General features: G+C 38.3%; 1 protein-coding gene across 10 annotated transcripts in view; it reads left to right on the forward strand.

Annotated features, from left to right (window-relative positions):
* ITPR2 (inositol 1,4,5-trisphosphate receptor type 2) overlaps positions 1-19,917 on the forward strand; it is a 281,796-nt gene that overhangs the window by 199,798 nt on the left and 62,081 nt on the right. For all 10 annotated transcript variants that reach the window (XM_035321243.1, XM_035321209.1, XM_035321166.1 and 7 more), the window contains 6 exons: positions 1,253-1,436; positions 2,033-2,289; positions 3,221-3,421; positions 6,063-6,173; positions 12,474-12,569; positions 13,640-13,759. In XM_035321243.1, coding sequence (XP_035177134.1) covers positions 1,253-1,436; positions 2,033-2,289; positions 3,221-3,421; positions 6,063-6,173; positions 12,474-12,569; positions 13,640-13,759 — 969 coding nt within the window. The remainder of the gene's footprint in view (positions 1-1,252; positions 1,437-2,032; positions 2,290-3,220; positions 3,422-6,062; positions 6,174-12,473; positions 12,570-13,639; positions 13,760-19,917) is intronic.

Below are 19,917 nucleotides of genomic sequence, written 5' to 3' on the forward strand. Positions count from 1 at the left end.
CTGTAGGAATTTTATCACTATAAAATGTATTCCTAAAATGCAAATGTAAATAAGCCCTGTTATAATACTCATACTGTAGACTCTTCAATAGAAGAAAGTATTTTTCAACTGTCCTTTTCTATGGAGTACAGTACTTCTTTTAATCTGGTCTTTGCCATATGAGCATTATATCCAGATATTTCAAGGTTCATATTGTAAATTTAATAATTACAATACCTTCAGGTTTATAATAGCAAAAAAAGTAAAAATCTGGAAATAGTTGAGGTGTTTTTTCAAAATCTCCAGAGAGAAAAACTGGCCATTTGGCCAAATGGCCTATGGAATATCCCATTCCATAGGAAATATCAGCTTTAAACTATGGATTCTAATTTTCGTGAATATCACTCTCACACAAGCCAAATAAGATGACTGTTTATTCTTACTGTATCTATGATCAGCAGAGATACCATAAGAGAGGAGAGATGGCATAAATCTCTCCCTGCATTTCCACATATCTCAACATTGCCTGTGAAGGGAACCTAAGCAACCAACTTATACCTCATTTCAAGACTATGGAAGTTAAATGTGAGAAATCCCATCCTATATATGTATTCTGTAAAAAAAAGATGTGCCATCTGTCACCCTTACACTGTGTCCAGAAAGTGTTAAAGAAGTGAGATGTTGTAGCAGCTTTCTAAAATGAATTGTTAGGGAATTGTAAAAGGACTTCACTTGTGAGACAGATGTTTGTAAACTGCTGGAAACTGTACTCAGCCTGCTTGACAGTAATACTAAGGGATGGGACTTAAAAATCTAAGATATTAATTCCAGTTCTGTGACTGTGAAGAACTAAGAATTTGTATAGGCTAAGCTGTAACATTACATGTAAATGTAGATGTTTCATGGTTCCCCTTGTAGTTACATAATACAAAATACTTTCACTATTAATTATAAATGGAATATTGTAACTCCAGAATGCCTGGAGAAATGGAGAGTGTCATGAAGTAATTTAATTTCAGAGTGTGACATTTGTGACATATGAAAGATTGCAAATAACACTGTTCACCATTTTACTTAAATGTAAAAATATTATGATCAATATTCGTTACCAGCCCTGCGTATCACTTTGTGAAAGATCTGGTCATGCAGTGGCCACCATTTTTTCTGTGTAAGTGAAGTAATGATTCATTATATGTTTCACAAAAATAGTGCATTTTTTTTCTTAGAAGAATGATAGCTTGAGTGTCTTTTTTTTCTTTTCTTTTTCCTTCAGTATTCAACTTATCAGCAACTGAAGGAGCAAAAAAAGTCAGAAAAATTCTTCAAAGTCCTGTATGACCACATGAAAGCTGCTCAGCAAGAGATACGATCAACAGTGACAGTGAACACTATTGATTTGGGGAGCAAAAAGAAAGATGATGATAGTGACCTAACCGTATCTGTTCCTAAAAAGAGAGGTAAGGAGGCACCCATGTAAAAGAGGGAAGAGGGTAGTGCGTTACATTCAAGCTGCATGTATTGCACCACTGATAATATCCTGCATTGATCAAGAAGACTTAACAGTAATCATTACTAATTTGCCTCATTTGGCTGTTTTTCTCTAAATTGTAGCCCATATCTTAAGCTGGTTACATGGAATTATCATTTATGAAGTCAGTGAAATGATGCCGATTTACACCAGTAGAAGATATAGACCCAAATTTGTAGAGGAGCAGAAGTAGAGGCTGCTGCTAATGGGGCTATTTCACAAGAGCAAGCACAGGAACTGATTTCTCACCCTGTGGTCTTTCCATTGTTCTCATTTATTGTATATGGAAGAGAAATAGTAGGGCTTTTTGTTTTAATGTTCTACTTAATTCTGGTTTGTGATTTATTTGGAACATGCTATCCCTGCATGAATGTTGCTTTGATATTCTTTGTAAGTTGCCTAGAGGTCTTCATATAGTTAGGCACCAAAAAAGAAAAAGTCACATTCATTATTATTATTTTTTTCCTGTCTAATAAAACAAGGGAAAACAGCTTCAAAAATTAAGGAAAACTATCTTTTTTTCAGTGAAGGGTTCAACACTGCATCTGAAAGAGGGTATGAAAGGTCAACTAACAGAAGCATCTTCTGCAACATCCAAGGCTTACTCTGTATATAGAAGAGAAATGGACCCAGAAATAGATCTTATGGGCTCAGGAACAGATGCTGCAAATGCAGAAGAGAAGTCCACAGAAGAAGCAATAATGAGTCCTGCTATTGCAATCATGCAGCCAATATTGAGATTTCTTCAGCTCCTGTGTGAGAACCACAACCGAGAGCTCCAGGTAAAGTGTTTCTGAGCAGAGTTGTAAAAGAAGTATTGCAGGAGCTGGAACTTCATGAATGAAGGAAAACATGCCTGTGCCTGGCTCCTATTACAGAATAAGGGTGTCTAAAATATTGTTGTTCTTTTGGCCTAAGGGATAATATAGCCCTTTTCAAGAACTGTTTGCATGTTCAGTTTAGGCGCATGTTTATGCCCTCAGAGTAGCTTGGGAACCTTAACACAGCCACATGGAATTGAGAGGTTTCAAAAAGTTCCTGTTAAAATGGTTTCTCTGCACAAATGGTGGGTCACTTACCACAGGCTTGAAGATTCCAGGAAGTTTCTGGACAAAGTTTGGGTACTGCTCTTTTCCCTAGGTATTATGATTAAAGGCTGCAAGATGCAACATGAGTCCCTGCTATCAGTTCCTCTGGTAAAAATTACTGTCCCCATAGCAACTTCTGCAAAATGAATTTTCTCTAAATATGCCTCAGTGTAGTGTCCAGTAGCCTCCCTGAAAGTAGTGCTGGGGATGCCTTGAACTAAACTACTGTTCTTCACTGACACCCCTATGGAGCAGTCTGAATGTGCTGCTCTACCTGCCCAGCTATGGGGCAAGAACCTTCCCAAACAAAGGATCATAATAAACAGATGGATGGGGTCAGGTGTGCAGGATGTCTATAAGACAGGTGTTTGCAGATATTTGCAAAGTTCATGTTTCTAAGTCCTCCTTTCTCTACTGACTTAATCAAATGATAGTTCTCAACTGCTGCACTAAAACGTAATATATTTTTTACAGTGTAGTGTACTTCAGTGCTAAGGTAGAGTAATCATGCAGTCATAAATTGTACCCTTCAGGATTTTCATGAAAAAGACTGTGTGTTTGACATGACTCTAACAACAACAACAAAAAACTTTTTTTTTTAATGATTCTTTTCTCCATCCACCAGAATTTTTTAAGACATCAGAACAATAAAACAAATTACAACCTTGTTTGTGAGACCCTTCAGTTTTTGGACTGTATCTGTGGAAGCACGACAGGTGGACTAGGCTTACTGGGGCTTTACATCAATGAGAGGAACGTGGCTCTTGTGAACCAGACATTGGAAAGCTTGACGGAATATTGCCAAGGTCCATGCCATGAAAATCAGGTAGGCCTTGAGTAACTGCTGGTTGCAGAAGTATCAACTTGAGTGTGTGGTATCTTTGTGCTTATCATAAACTCTTCAATGTTCTTAATAACAAGTTCACTTGCAAATACTGTGACTAAGCTGAACACATGTCAAACCTGTGTAAGAACTGAGAAATTCTTTCAAGTCAGAACTAAATGATTCTAGACTCTTCCTGTAGAATGTCAGCTTACATGTAGGGTTTCCAGTCCTTTTGGAGAGTTTTATGTCTTATGTCAGTGGGTCCATGGTTTAAATCTCACTTCATGAAACTTTGGATTTCAAATCACAGCTGTAGAAAGTACATTGCATATACAACTGTGATTTTTTTTTCTGTTTTGTTTTTCCACTTTCATTCAATTTGCCTTCGGTTTTATATTGGTTGCTAATATTTACTTTCCTGATTTAACCTAACTGCCACATAGTTTAACTTACTGTTCTGCTATATTACATATCAGCACCTTTAACTATGATATCAGTAGGAAAATGAATGAGGCTAAAGACCATGTTTCTAATCAAATATATAGTTCTGTGCCTTGCTTAATGAAGACTTTTTAACTTTGACTGTTGGTAGATGTCTCTACAGTGCTATGCTGAGGCAAGTAAAGAATGTACATACATGCTGCTGTAATTGATCCAAAGAGAACAAAACTGTAGTAGAGTTGTCTGGATGAAATTTCAGAATTTTCACTATGGATTGGGAATGGAAAAATCAAAGTGGGCAAAAATACAAAGACACAATCTATTCTTGGTAATAGAAATAGCTGAAGAAATACATACGATATTAATGCTCATTCATTAACATGCACAAATGAAGTGCAAAGTGCTTTTATCACTGTTGCTGGTAATCAACTGCCTTTACTTAAAACTTTAAAAACAAGCAAACAAAAGTATTTTAGTGGGCTAAATTTTAAACAGTCATATTTGATCCAGTAATGAATGGGGGAAAACATTTGTAAAAAAGAGTAATTACAGGACTAGAAATGAGGAAGATCTGTTCTCAAGTTAACTTGTTCTCTAACTTTACAGAGGAACACTGATAATGGAAGGGAATGATTAGTTAGACTTATTTAGGCTTACCTACTGCTGGGAAGTCACTCAAGATTACAGTTAAGCTTGTGTACACCAACTGCAAATCTCCTTCAGTGCGTTTCAGAGGCGAATGCTCCACACTATCATTTTCATCTGATTTATTGTTGTTGTTGTTTTTTATCTCTCTGTCTTTCTGGAAAACTTCTCCTTTCCTACTGTCCTGTAAACCTGTTAGAAAAAAAATACCATATGCTTACAGAGCTGACATTTACTTATGTGGCTTAGAAGGTCCAGAACTCCAGCCCTAAAAGCACTGGGGAAGAGCAGTTGATCATATTTACAGTTTTGATTTCTGTGTTGTGGTGGTTTTACCGTGCTAGGCAGTTGAACACCACAACCGCTCTCTCACTCCCCCTCCTCAGATGAGGAGGGGAAGAAGTAAAGGAAAGAACAACTCACGGGTTGAGATAAGGATGATTTAATTAAAGAGGGAAATATATATATATATATATATATAATTAAGGAAATATTATTATTAATTAAACAATTCAACTAAAGGGAAAAAAAAAAAGGGAAAGGGGAAGAGGGAGGGGGAAAGGGAAAAACTAAACAAAACAAGTAAAGGCTATGTGGAAATGCAGAGGAAAGAAATTACTCTCTACTTCCCACAAGTGAGCGATGCTTGACCACATCCTTGAAGCAGGGCCTCAACGCACGTAGCTGGTGTTCGGGAGGAGGACAGACGTTTTCGCAACGAGAGCCCACCCCTCCCCTCTTCTTCCTTTTTCCACCTTTTATTGCTGAGTGTGACATCATATGGTATGGAATATCCCTTTGGTTGGTTTAGGTCAGCTGCCCTGCTGATGTTTCTTTCTCACTTTTTGCCCACCCCCTAGGAGGGTCAAAGAGAGTCCTGATGCTGTGCCAGCACTTCTCAGCAGCAGACACAACACTGGTGTGATACCAGTGCTGTTCTAGCTACAAGTGCAGAGCGCAGCACTGTATGGGCTGCTGCAGGGAAAGTTAACATCCCAGCCAGACCCAGTACATGTGTGCAGAAACGTCTTTGTGTGCAGCATGTGTCCAAATGTGTGTAGATAACCTTAATCTTTGCAAACAGGTTATGCTATAAGACAGTGATATTATTGCTGGTTGCTGAATGCAAATTTAGAATTTGAGTGTGCAAATATGATTCAAGTGTGTCTTTTATGTTTGTGTGTGTCCAGCCAAATCTGGCAGCGCTCCTGTGGGTTGCTGTCTCTAACTTGTACCACTTGGTGCCTAATCCTGCATGACTCACTGCAAGCAAATTTTAGCTTGCACCACTTTTTCCCCAGTTGTATACCTCACTATTGGCAGTGTTGAGATTAGTTCTGTGCACCAAGTCTTCCTCAGCACAACTTGTGGCACGTTTTCAGGCTGCTCTGCTTTGGCTGGGAGGTTCATTGCAATCACAGGGTCATTCAAGTTTTGCACCCCTGTTTTGGAAATTTGCTGATGTGCGTATTCTCTCTCTCTCTCCCCTCCTCACCCTTTTTTCTCTCCCTGTCTCCCTCCATTCTCTCTCTATGACTCTGTTCTCTTATTTTAGACCTGCATAGCCACCCATGAATCTAATGGGATTGATATTATAATTGCACTCATCTTGAATGACATAAACCCTCTTGGAAAATACTGCATGGACTTGGTGCTTCAGCTAAAGGTACAGTAAATGTAAATTCGTTTATTTAAATTTGAGTAATAAAAGAAGACATACCTATGCAAGAGCTCTAGGTGACCTGACATTTACTTAGTCTTATCATAGCATGATATACTCAGCAGCCCTGGAAAACAAGTGGTGCAAATGAATTCAAATCAGCTTAATCCACTTCAGTCCTTCTACAATAGGACTTTTGACCAACTGTTGTGGTTGGGAGTATACCCTCAGCTTTTCTGAAAGAATCCTATCAAATAGACATGATGTAGCTAGCATGAAGAGTCCATGTGGTGGGCACAAAATCTCATTGGATTGATAAACAGGTATACTGTTAAGGCAATGTAACATCAGGCATTCTCTGTACATACTGAATTCTGTGATTCTGTGGACTTAAAAAAATATTTGAGAAGGAGATGTTGGGAAAAAGAATAATATATCAGATGATCTGTAATTAAGATTTCAAATGAAGTTGACAGTGTGGTTAAATTAAATTAAATTTTATTTCCTTCTCAGTGTCCTCTGAGGGAATGGTGAAGTGTAGAGTGGGAGTGCTTGAATTTTTTCTTGAGAATTGGATAGGTTCATAGATAAGTTTCTCTGGTCTGTGTGCCATCACATGCGGAGGGAAACTTTGCGGCTATACTCTCTGCCAAGTAGGGTAGAACATGTCCAGAAAGAGCCTTAGATTATTTTTTCTTGTCTTCTGAATGAAGTATTTCCATTGCAGGTGGTCTGTTTCCTCCCCAAAACCAGCAAATACTTTGTGGTAGCTGCATTGCATCATATTGGCAACATTATGGATATCTAATAAAATAATTAATATAGCCATATATCATGTACAATGAAACATTGAATCAACAATGTTTTACACATGATTTTAATAACTGTAATTATATGTTTGAATGGCAGTATAATTCAGGTCCCCCTCAAGCAAAACACTTAAGCAGACATTTAACTTTGAACTCGGAGATAGTTCTTTTGAAGTCCAAATTTCAGTCTCTGTAAAGATCTAGCTACGTTCACTCCCGTGCCATTTTGATTTGCCATTACTACAGAACTTGAAAATGTTTGTAAAACATCTTTTCTATCTAATTCCCAAGACTGGAGTTTATTGGCATTGCTACAATGACCGGTTTGGCCATTTTCATGGGACACTATGTATGCCTCACTTAAATAGCAGAAGTTGTAGTGAATGATATCAAAGGGTCAAATTGCAGAACGGATTACGGTGTTACAAAATCAGTGTCATATAGGTTAGAAGGGACATCTGGAGGTCACATAGTCCAACACCTCCACTCAAGCAAGGTCAGCTAGAGCAGGCAACCAGTTGGGCTTTATTATCTCCAAGGACAGAGATGCTACAACCCGTCTGGGCAAAATTCCAGTGTTTGCCAACTTCAAAGTAAAAAAGTGTTTTCTTGTGTTCAGATGGAATTTCATTTATGTTTTAATTTGTGTCCATTACCTCTTGTTCTGTCACTGAGCACTATTGAGAAGAGCCTGGTTCCCTCTTCATTCTCTTCCATCAGGTATTTTTACTTGATAATACTTAATACTGATAAGATTCCCCTGAGCCCTCTCTTTTCCAGGCTGAACAGTCCCAGCTCTCTTCAGCCACTCCTAATGGAAAATTCATTTAACAGAGCATCTCTTTGCTGGACTTGTTCTAGTAAGTCCATATTGTTTGTGTATTATGAAGCACAGAACTGGATACAGTACTGAGCTAGATGTGATGTCAAGGGTTAGATGCAAATTAGGAAGTTACCGTTCTGTTTGTTTGTTTGTTAGTTTGTTTTTTGTGAGTGACAATACATCCAAGTAATACAGCACTGAGTTTACCAGGTAATGTTTAGCATTGGCAGTCTGTCAGTGCTTATAGACAACTCAGAAGTTGTACATTTTGCAGTGAAAATACAAAATTTCAAGTATATAGTCCCACACATGCATACAAACACATTTAGATGCTTTTTTCAGGGAACACTACATACTGAACTCATATCCCTTCAGCCAAAGCAAAGGCCATGCAGAATTATATTTTCACATACCGTCTTAATTTGCCTTGTTTTGCACATACTTTGTGATGTGGTATTTAATTACATCTTCATGGATTATATTTTCCATTGGACTCCTGAATCATTTGGTGAGCCGTATAGACAATGTTCATTGAGTGAACAGATGTCCAATGTTCTGTTCCGTCTTTTGTTATTACGAGTATGACTCTCCCGGCCTTTCTTACTGACTAGTATTTAAGACCTGGACAGCATATGACCTCAATATCTGCCACTCTGAATAGTGGCAGGATGAAGAGACATTGTCAGTCTAGTAGCCCATGCAATTCCGTGGAAAAGGGTGGAGAGACTAATAAATGTCTTTTTGGCTTTTCTTGTAATACTGTATAAGATGAAATGGGAACCCAGGAAAAGAAAAATGGGATATCCATTTTGTAGCAACTGGGGACTGGTTCTTCATAGTACTAATATGTTCTGAAGAACGTTATATTCTGTTTTCAAAGTATTGGACCTCTTTTCACCACTGATATCTGGGAATAGAAACCAGGGTTTCATGGTCTCAAAGCATGCAGAAAATGAGAAACAAGTGGTTGAAGGAGCATCTCAAAGTCAGCTGTAGGTGATCAGATAGAGAAGGGGAAGGAGAAAGTGACTTATGAGTCAGAAATTTCCTTCTTTTGGGCAAAAACCTAGAGGATGTGCCTGCTTGCCGTACTTCTAGGCACACCACTTTTTCTGAGTCAGTAGCAAGAAGCTGGCTATTAATGATAGTAAGAACAACCCACCCTTTACCTTTCTTCGCTTCATAGAAGCTGCAGTAGGATTCTCTCCACCCTTAGGATTGCCTGCACTGCTTCAAAGCCCTTCTCAGCTATGAGTGAATAGGTTGAGGCCTCCTTACACTGTTTCCACTCTTTACTTCTCAAGCTTCCTGATAGCCTGTCTTGTCCCCTTCCTTTCTCATTCTGAGATCATACCAATGCTGCCACAACTGACTTGGTCACTCACCATTGTAAAGGAACTCTGCAGCAGAATAGAAGCATCCAGTTTTTCAGAGCAGCACCCTGTTAGGAGTCTCACTTTCTGTCTTTTCCTTCCCCCTGATGCCATTCAATGTACACGTTCAAGTTTTGCCATGTAGGTTGCAAGGTGAAGAATCTGTCTAGACCTTTCCAGTGGACAGTCCTGATTTGATTTCAGAAACAAAAGGGTGGCTATGGAAAAATTCATATGGCATCCCATTATCCTTCAGCCAGTCCCAGTCTGATCTCATCCGTTGTTCCTTGTCCTTTTCTCATTTTTTGTTTGCAAGCTCAGTCTTCTCTCTCCTGGCTTTTCACTCAACTCCCAGTCGCCTCTCCTAGAAGGTCCTAGTTCCCCAGTCATGTACAAATCCTCATTCTATTCTTCCACTCTCCTTCCATCTTTCCTTTTCATCTGCTGCTGACTTTTAATCCTACAATCCTCCAGTTCTTTATCCAGCTGTCTTAATATAGTTGTATCGAGTTCTCCTCATGCATTTTCATATCTTTTTCTCATTTTCACACATTCTCTGAGACTCAGTACTAGATATTTCCTTTTGTGCTGCCCATGAGATACTCTAGGCTTAATTCAGTCGCACACAAAAGTGCTATTTGAATTGCCTGTGTGCATCTTGTCTGGCTTCCAAGTGCTGCTCCACAAGAGTATGGTTTTCTTATTTCAGAAACCCACCCAAAGCTGGGAGCTATGACAGCAGACTTAGGACATAGTTTCTGTTTCGTTCGCTGGCTTCAGGTGTTTTCCTAGTCAGTCCTACCTTCATCCTTACTCCCTCTGTTCCATTTTGTGTTTTCCTCCAATAAACTTTAGTCCCTGTTCAGTCTCCCTTTTATCCAAGTTCTTCTTTCAACATTTTTCAAAGCAGGCAGTCCTTCCCTCCATGTTCCATAAACCTAGGCAAGTACCTATGAGCAAACACAGACCGGAAACTGCTCGGAAGTATCTGTTGTTCCCCATGCTGGAGCATACTATTCAGAGGTACCTTGTCAGGCTGGAGAAATAATCTGATAAGAACCTCATGAACTTGGAAAAATGAAAACACAAACTCCTGCATCTGGGGTGGATTAACCCATGCAATAGTCCAGGCAGGGGACTAAATGACTGAGAAGCAGCTTTGTAGAAAGAGATGGTTGTCCTGGTTGAGAAGTTAAGCATGAATCAGCAGTATACCCTTGCAGCAGAGAAACCCAACCACATCTTGGGCTGTATTTGGGAGAGTGCAGCCAGCAGGTTGAGAGAAGTGATCTTTCACTTTTGTTTGACACTAGACTGTATCTGAAGTACCTTGCTTATTTTGGTGCTCTGTGGTGTGGGAAAGGCATTGAGGTACTGGAGTAATTGCAGTGGAGTGCTGTTAAACTGATGTATGAGGTGAGAGGTTCAGCCTGCACAAGAGCTGGTTTCAAGGAGACCTCTTGATGCAACCACCACAGGAGTAGCACAGAAAAGGTAGAGCCAGAGTTCTCTTGGAGATGGATAGTGGAAGGGTGAGGGACAATGAACACAAGCTGGAGTATGGGAAATTCTAATTAGATTAAAAAAAAAATAATAATAAAAAAATTCTTGTGAAGGTCATCAAGCTGGGAACCGGTGCCCAGGAAGGCTGTGAGGTCTCCTTCTTTGGAGGTATTTAGACCTCAGCTTCACATGGCCCTGTGCAGGGGCTTTGAGCAAGGGCTGGGGCTGCTGAAAAGATCAGTCAGAGGTGAACCTTGAACACATGACTTTGTGGTCCAACCTGCCTGATATTGAGATTCTGTGCCTAACAAAAAGAAAGCCTGTGGACTTTTAGTTGTGAAACTCTAGAAAGTTTCTACAGTGCAGTATTCAAATCATAATTTAAAAAATACTTACCAGTTGGACAAATTTGTCTGGGTTCTCTGGGGACTACAACTTGAATTATTATGTTACCTTGGCCTCTAGTGCCCCACATTTTCAGCTCTGCTATCAAAACTTGGAGATACGAAGACTGCTTAAAACAGAAGTTCCTTGAACATGCAGAAAATAACAACTTTTTTATTTTTATTTTTTCCTCAGTCCCAAAAGCAGCTGAACCCTTTCCCTGTGAAATTGTCCTTTCTAATTATCTGAGGCTCACCCTCGCTGTGAGAAATTTCAGTTTGAATTGCTAGGATTTGACAATAAGCAGCTGAGAACAAGGTTGTATAATGGGTTTAGAGTTTTACTAGCTCTTACCTGTACCATGGTACTGCAGTCTACGTGCATGTATTCAAACAGCTCAGTCTGCTGTGGAGAGTGATGAGGGGATGCTCCCCCATGGTACATGCAACATGTGGACCAAGGCAAACACACTGTGCCAGAAAGCAGTCAGTAGCTAAGAAGCCTAACCAAACAGGTGAATGTGGGCATGGTGTCTCTGCAGTTTACAGATATGAACAGGTTTAACTCTTGTACCACCACCTCCAGCAAGGTGTTGAGTTACAGAGAAGTTAAACAACTCATCCAGAATCACACAGGAAGCTTCTGGCTGAGCTAGGAACTGAAGTGTTGTGCACTGAGTGAGGCCTGTTAAGGTGCTTAAACCTCCAAAACCATTCTTTCGCTCCTATTCACAACAATTGATCTAACTGGCAGTAAGACTGTAAGTAAGTCTACAAAGTCTAAAGCACTATTGGGTTAGTGCTGCTGAAGCTCACAATATTTAATCTGTGTGAGGGATCTCAGTTAAAAGCAGCCTGTTGACAGAGAGAAGGATATCTTTATACATTCTCCAAAGAATATATGATAGTGAAACAAAATTCCAGGAATGTATGAAAGCAGTTTATTTTACAGTCCTTCAAATAATAATGAATTAGGGTTTAGAAAAAACAGAGAGGAAGAAAACCTGCCTGAATGATGAAACCTTTTGTCTAATACATTTTGTAATTACCTCTGCTGAGTATTGTTTTAACAGAATGCTGTGACAAAAATTGCTAGGTGGGCAATAAGAAAAGGAAATGGGATTTCATTTGTTGTGCACAGTATAGAACAGAACTATGTATTTAAGTCAGATTTTTTTTAATATTTAAAATGCTTCCTCAAATATAGCTTGTTGGGTTAGTTAGTCTTACAGTATGCTGACATTAAAATGGGAGAAAAGCCCTATTAAATATGTCAGTAGAATAAAAGATGCAAGTAGTCTAAAATCTTATCCACTAAAAAAGTGGTCCTGGTAATCTCAATTCAAACAAATGCAAGGATCGTTAATCCATGAAATAGATTTTAAATTTGCATTAACTTGGTTTTGTATCTTTAGAACAATGCCTCCAAGCTCTTGCTAGCTATTATGGAAAGCAGGCATGACAGTGAGAATGCGGAAAGAATCCTTTTCAACATGAGACCAAGGGAACTGGTGAGAAAACTTCTGAATATTCATAAATCTTTTGGCTGAAAAAATCTGTCATTAAAATGTTTTAAAATTATCTGCATCTAGGCTGAAGAGTGTTGGCGGCATATAGTGACACAATGTATCAGGATAATACTAATTCACAAAAGTACTTCAAAACGATCAAGCATGCATGATTTCAGTCTTTACAGCTTCATTATTTTTATCCATTCCAAGCACTTTCCTGTAATTGTTTCTTAACTAAATTATCATACTCTGGTAGACTGTCTTCAAGTATACTTTGTCATGGGCTGGGAAATTAAGTTTGTACAGTTGTGAAACAGTGCTAACAGAAATGTGTGCATGTGCATTTATATATGTCTCACGAACAAACAACAGAAGTTATAAACAGTTATTGCTGTGTTTTGGAATAGATGTGATATTTGTATAGGTCTCCAAGAATGTTAAATAGATTGGAAGTCTGGAGAAATTGTTTCCAAACAAATGGACCATGTAACAACGGTGACTGGAAAACCTGTTTTGTGGGGAGATCTGTGGGCATCAGCAGGATCAGGCCCTTCCTGGGAAATGGAGGATTTTTCCCCTTGTTTGGAATTACCCCAGTGCCCTTCCTTTCCTTTTTGGCTTAGTTTGTTGTTTGTTTGTTTGTTGTTGTTGTTGTTGTTTGTTTGTTTTTATTTAAAAACTATAAGGAGAGCTCTGAGTTGCATTGCAGCCTGCTTTATCCACAGAGGGATCGCGCCTACACTGTAAGTGCCAAAAGGCACTACCTGTGCTACCTGTTGATCTGTCTTTAAAACATCTGTGAAAATACCTTCTCAAAAAGACTCAATGTTCCTGTTCCTTTCTCACGGTTGCGGTTTTGCTGACAAGAAGTGTAGCAGTTTGGAGCTTCATAAATACTTCAAGCTCTTCTTTATTCAGAAAGTGTTTCCCAGGCTGCTCACTCTTCTTTTAGAACTGCACGGCACCCATCCAAGCTTGGGCTGAACAAAGTGAATGTGTTCAAACACCGTGTGCTTTTTCCCTGAGAATGACAGTTATTTGATCTCTCCTTGGTTTGGGTTGTGTTGCAGGTGGATGTGATGAAGAATGCGTATAACCAAGGCCTAGAATGTGACCATGAGGAGGAGAATGGAGATGATGGCATCTCCCCAAAAGATGTTGGCCATAACATCTATATTTTGGCACATCAGGTATGTCTTTACTTGTGCAACCGCTTGCAGAAAAGTATTAAATGCTTAAATTCCACACAAAACTTGTCTGATCAAAAATCCTTTCTTGTGATTTCTGTCTCACGTTTGTGTACAACATGACATTAGCTGGAAAGCTGCTAATAGCAGGACAGGTAAGCAGTCTCACTGTAAGCGTAGGCACTCTGAGGAATTTGGTAGGTACTATCTATGTGAAATAATAATGTAGAGCAAGCAATTAATGTACATATAGCTTTGTCTTTCTTTAACAGATCATATATATCAATCGAATCATAAAACAAGTTATTATTTCTATATTCTAATTAGTAGCTTCAGTAGTGGTATCAAGTGAACTTGAAAAGATTGACATTATTTTAGATATATTTTTATATATAATATACTTCATATATAAAAATACATATATTTATATATATAATAGATATATTTTAATATATAATTACTCAGCCAATAAGAATAATTGGTCCTCTTTACTGTTGTTTTCATCAGTATTATGTTGTGCCCTCAAGCTTTTTCTTCTCTCATGGAAAAGACAGAATGTACACTGATGGTTTTTGTTTAACGAGATACTCATTTTTCAGAGCAGTTGGTATCAAAAATAGTTTCTTAATTTTTCAATCACATTAAGAGATTTGACTGAAAGATTTTTTTAATCAAAAAAGTAAAGACCACATGTTTCTTGATTATATCATAAATGATAGCATTTGGTATTTCAGAAGGGGATGTGTTTTTAAAAAACATTTTTACGAAGTAAGAAGAGATAAACAGAAATAAAGGGAGTGTTCTTTATTATTATACTTGTTAAGTGTTTTCAGTTTATTCATTATACGTAAGCGTTTTTAGGAATTAAATACTTAATGGAAAAAGAGAGGAAAACAATCTTTAGTTACACTAGTATTATGCAACATTTCTTTGAAGCAAGGAATGGAAAAAAAAACTGAATTATGCTCACGTGCTTGTAGAACATTTAAGTAAGTCTTATTATTATTATGTTGTTATGGATGACCATGCTCAACTCTTGTTTTGTATGTAGGTCTGTACATAAGACACCCATCAAAGATCACAGTACTTTTGGAAAGTATCTGTAGCTCCTTACATTCTATGACTATTTACTCCATGTATCAATGCTTATAATGAAAATGTAAATGTCTGCCAAACCAAAATGTCAGTATTTTTTGTCTTCTGCTTACAGCTTGTGTTAAATGACATAGCAGCATTCATGTCAATGGCAAATAAATTTTGGGGAATATAATATAAACCTAAAACTATATATGTAGTGACTGCTGGGGTCATTTTACCAGAGAGGTTACTACTAAGGGTACACTAGTTAGCTGAGATGTAGAGTGAATTCTGTCCCTAGACAAGTATTCACATTCCAGGGAAGCTCATCAACCCCTCCATAGCTGTTCCAAATGCTTCATCTGTAGTGGGTGTTTGGGTTGTGTAAGGCTCATGACAGCAATTTACTGTGCTACTTCTTGTTCTGTAGAATTAAATTGCATGATTGGCTCTGTATGCTGTAAAAAATTACCATATTTTTACAAAAATTACTGTTTTCATCATCTTTCCATAATACAGTGCATGTGTTTGTTTACAATGGCTTTGCAGCCGTGTCAAGCCCCATATCAAAACAGAGCAATGGAAGGGCAGGCAATCTGGGGTCTTTCCCTCTCCTCTGCTAATGAAAAGCTATGATTCTTGGCACAGAACTGCTGATCCTTGACCCCAAACTCTTTCCACGTGTGCCCTTTTACTTATTCTGATGTGAACTTGGTCCCTCCTCAGTAAAGCCATTGTTGCTGGGTTCCTTTTCTGGTTCCATTCTAACCGCCCTTTTCTGCTTTGCTGTGTCTGAGGGGCTTACTGGTGTCTGGGCCTTCCACTCAGTTTAACCAACCTAATTTACATAACAAGTATTTGCTGTAGTCCTTACAGTTTCACAGTCCATCTGACTTTTTTTTTTTTTTTTTTTTTTTTCCTACAACCAGCATGGATCTTCGGTCACTTTCCTGACACTTGCATGTGACCACTTGCTTTAGTTACAGCTTTTCGGTCCCTCTGTATTAGCAGATGAAGAGTTCCTCTTTTTCTGTTAGAGCCCTCAAACACAGACAGTTTATTTTGGTGAGCCTAGACTTTCAGTTTTTGTTGTTGCACTTTCAGGGCTCTGGTGAGTTCTGCATTTTGCCACCACTACATCCTTTCTTGCCCTTCCTGTGGCTGATTTTACCAGAAGCAAAAGGCATTCTTGTAAATGTTTGACACACAGTGCATAGAAACTTTTAAATATTTTACAAGCAAGGCTGAGATTTCTGTTATTAAATATCCATTACACCCTCTCAGCCCCCACCCCAAATGCACATGCAGGCACATGCATGCACATGCATACACACACACACAGGCAGACACAGATAGCCTGGGACACAATGGTAAGATACTGACTGTTAAATATGCCATGTCATAACAGTTACCACTTCTCTTCCAAATCTTTCTATGTCCTCCTTCCCTTTACCTCTAGCCTGCGACATGCAGTAGCTGTGCTGCTCACCTTGCACTGGCTTTAGGACTGTCTGGATACTGCTGTTCCCTACTTTTCCTGTTCAATGTATTACGAGCAGAGAATGGAGCAGCACTAAAAGAAGAACTGGATTATCCATGATGAACTTACCCTAAACTGCACCTTCAATCTGCAGCCTGGCTTTAGGGCAGGGACTCATTCCAGATGTAGCTCTTCTGCAGCCTCAAGCACAAGCTGGTGCATGAGCTTACATCCTGGAAAAATAAGCTTGTTATTGCTAAAGACTGGCCACAGTTCTCTTGAAAATCCATGGAGAAGATTTTTTTTTTCTTTGTCTTGTTCAAATGTCATGTTCAGAGCCAAATCTTGAACTTGACATTCCTAATTTCTTACAGTAGTCTCAGGTGAATACCAGTGGTATGTTACAGATAGTTCCATTAGTTCTTATACCTCTTCTTTTCAAGCTTCAGTCGAGAGTAATTGCTGTGGTGTTTTTATTGCTGTTCCTTTTAAAAGATCCTGTTAAAGCAGGCTATGCTTTTTTATACAAAGCTAGGAAGGCCATCGTCAAAGAGACTTTGTCTTGATCTGATGTCTCTGTAAAGTTTACAAAAGCTTTTGACATAGTAGCACAGAACACTTGAATACTTAGTCTAATGCTTCTGCACAAGAGGTGAATAGCAGAATCAAGTTTTTAAATGGTTAAAAAAATGAAATCCTTAAAAGGCCAACTAAATCCTCTGGCTTTTCAGATGACTGCTTGAGCTTCCCAGCTGTTAATTATAAAAAAGTATTTCAGCAGTTTGTAAACTAAAAAAGCTCTATAGGAGTTAGTAGTATTTCTATGAAGTTCATAAGAAAATGCAGTAGTTATAATCACAGGCTTCTATAGATTGCATGTATGTATATATGTACTTCTGTTAACAATATATACTTTAGAGTGTTTCTCTGTGTTTTTCTGCTAGTTGCAAACTCTCTAAATCAGGCATGAAGCCCTAGCTAATGCACTGTACCTTTCAGCAGGGGTGTATTCATGTGGCTCAGAGAACATTAAATAAATTTGCATAGCTTCTAGTCAGCTTGCAGCTTGGGAAGAATGCATTTTCATCTGCCTGTAGAACTGTGTAGACATGTCCTTGATCTAGAAGGATGTGAGTAGGTAAGCAGTAGGGAAGCAAGTTATGGTACTACAACAAAATTTTCAATGCCTTGCGAATATCCTTCAGGTTCTCAAAGCTTTTACGGGAGTATGGAAGTACTGACCTAGTGTGGCATCCCTTTCATGATGCATGTTCTGAGACTCTCAGATGAGCAAAATGTTTACTCAAATGCTTAATTTTAAGCACATGCTTAAATGCCTTGCTGGAGAAGGAACATAGGTCTTGAAATTCCACAGTACATTGTAGCCTCCAGCTGAATATGAGGGGTTTTGATGAGGTTAAGCTAAAATTTTATTGAAATCCCAAGGGAGTATAAAAACTACTTACATAAATATGATAATTTCCTAATGGCCCTAAGACTTACTGAAAAAACATTTCTTCCATCCTATAAAGTTAGAAGAAATTGACACTGCTTGTTGCTATCAGTGCAGGTATATGGCATAAATAAACACAAGCTTGATCTAGTTTATATTCTCATAAACTAACAACGTTGGAAGTTCCCTTTCATTGATAAATTCTTAAAAGCAAACGGGTAAAAGAAGCAGGATTTTGCTATGACTTGTAAGGTTCTAGTTGCATGTACTACTAAGTATTCTGTAGCAACTGGAGACGTCATACTCCTTCCCTTCGGGTGCTAATTTTCAATGTACTGAGCAAAAAAAGTCATTCAGCCATATATGTTTTCTTTACAAAGTACGTTAATAGAAAAATCAATATTTCTTTATCAAATATGACAAACTTTATAGAAGTAATCTTACTGCCATGTTTACTTCATATAGTATACTGCATACTGGTGTATGCACATGAAGAATATTTGCTAACTAGGTAATTTTTAATTTACAATATTATTGGTAATAATTAATGGCATGGATTTATAGTTTGGAAGTACTAATGCACTACAGGCTGTATTTTTTATTTTTAGAAGTTAGGTTTTTTTTGACACCTGACATAGGATTTGTTTGATAATGAGACTTGCATACAATATATTAACTAAGGAGAAAGTTAAGGCTTTTTGTGTGTGTGTGTGTTTTTTAAAGGTAGCTGTCCAAATATGTAAGTTTCTATGAAACAGAAAACTTTTGTTTCTGTGGCTTTCTGCTTATCGTGCTGTCTGTACCTTCCACTTTATTTTCTGCATCAACGCTGTGCCTAGAACCATGTGGATCTGGGCTCTTACATGCTATGGCAGAACAGATAAATGACAATAATAACAGTAATTCTGGACGTATTTAAAGTATTAGCTTAGGCTTTTGTAGGTTTTGGAGTAGTTAAAAGCTTAGTTAATTTTGTTTCCCCCTCTCATAGAGTAGGTGGTATTAGCAAGTTTTAGAGATGAAGGCACCAAGCCAGAAGTAGGTGTAGACAGCAAGTCATTTAGCCATCATGGGAAGAGAAGACAGCTTGCTTGATCCCCAGTGCTTTTCTTTAACTGCTACACTGGTTTTCCTCCTATGCTCGCTTGATCCCAGATACTTTACTAATGAGGAAAATTGGCATTTAATGGGTAATACAGTTGACAGTTGAGAAGTGCATAATCCCTGAGCACATCAGTACTCCAAGAGCCTTTTAAAGAGATCATGCTAATGTATATATTTCAAATAAAGTTTCTTGTGCTGCTAATATTATGGATTGTTTGGATTGTTGAGGCAGGAAGAGCTTTCATATTATAATTGATACAGCTGGGGGAGGGGAGAGAGGAGTATTGGAAGGCTTAGAGGTTTTGTTTATGTGTAGTTATTTTTGGTGTTGTAGTGTGAAGCAGCTGTTGGCTTTCCTTCACTTGGCTGTATTTTGACATTTAGATAGATTACCTTAGACCCTTGTTACTCTTTTTCTTTTGTGTGTCTGTATGTGTGCACACAGAATAAAATGCATTTATTAAAATATGTGCTATAAGTTAAATGTGAATTCTCATATGCTTCTGTTTGTCTTGATCTGCATACAATTCAAGTCAGGACAAAGGATTTCATGGCAAGACCTTGCTTGAAATGATGTGAACAGATTTTCCATGCTTCAATATCTGGGGAGCACGAGAATTATTACTGTGAATATGTTCCTCTATATAGGAGATAGGATCACTGCCTGTAGCTTGTCCTTTGGTATGAAAATCCAAAGCTTTCTGAACTGGTAGGATTGTCCCAGGCAGAAAAACAGTATTCTGCATAAGGAAGTGTGACTGTAGTAAGGGATAAATTTAGGGTGAAATGTGACTGTTCAAAAAGAAATGTTGATGAAGAAGACAGAATGAAGAAGACAGAAATTATTTACTTAATAGTGTGCATTTCCAAGCACCTTCTGTAAGCAAAGAAACACCTAGAATGCTGTTCAGGATAGGGAATAGGTGGAACCAGTTACAACCCCCGCATTCTGCAGAGGGCATTAATTGGCTAAAACAATAGCATCGTGGTTATAATATGGAAAAAGTGGAAACAGGATCCAAGTGGAAAAGTCTTGTAAGAACATTC

Source organism: Oxyura jamaicensis, chromosome 1 (assembly GCF_011077185.1).
Source record: "Oxyura jamaicensis isolate SHBP4307 breed ruddy duck chromosome 1, BPBGC_Ojam_1.0, whole genome shotgun sequence".
In the NCBI taxonomy this organism is placed as follows: domain Eukaryota; kingdom Metazoa; phylum Chordata; class Aves; order Anseriformes; family Anatidae; genus Oxyura; species Oxyura jamaicensis.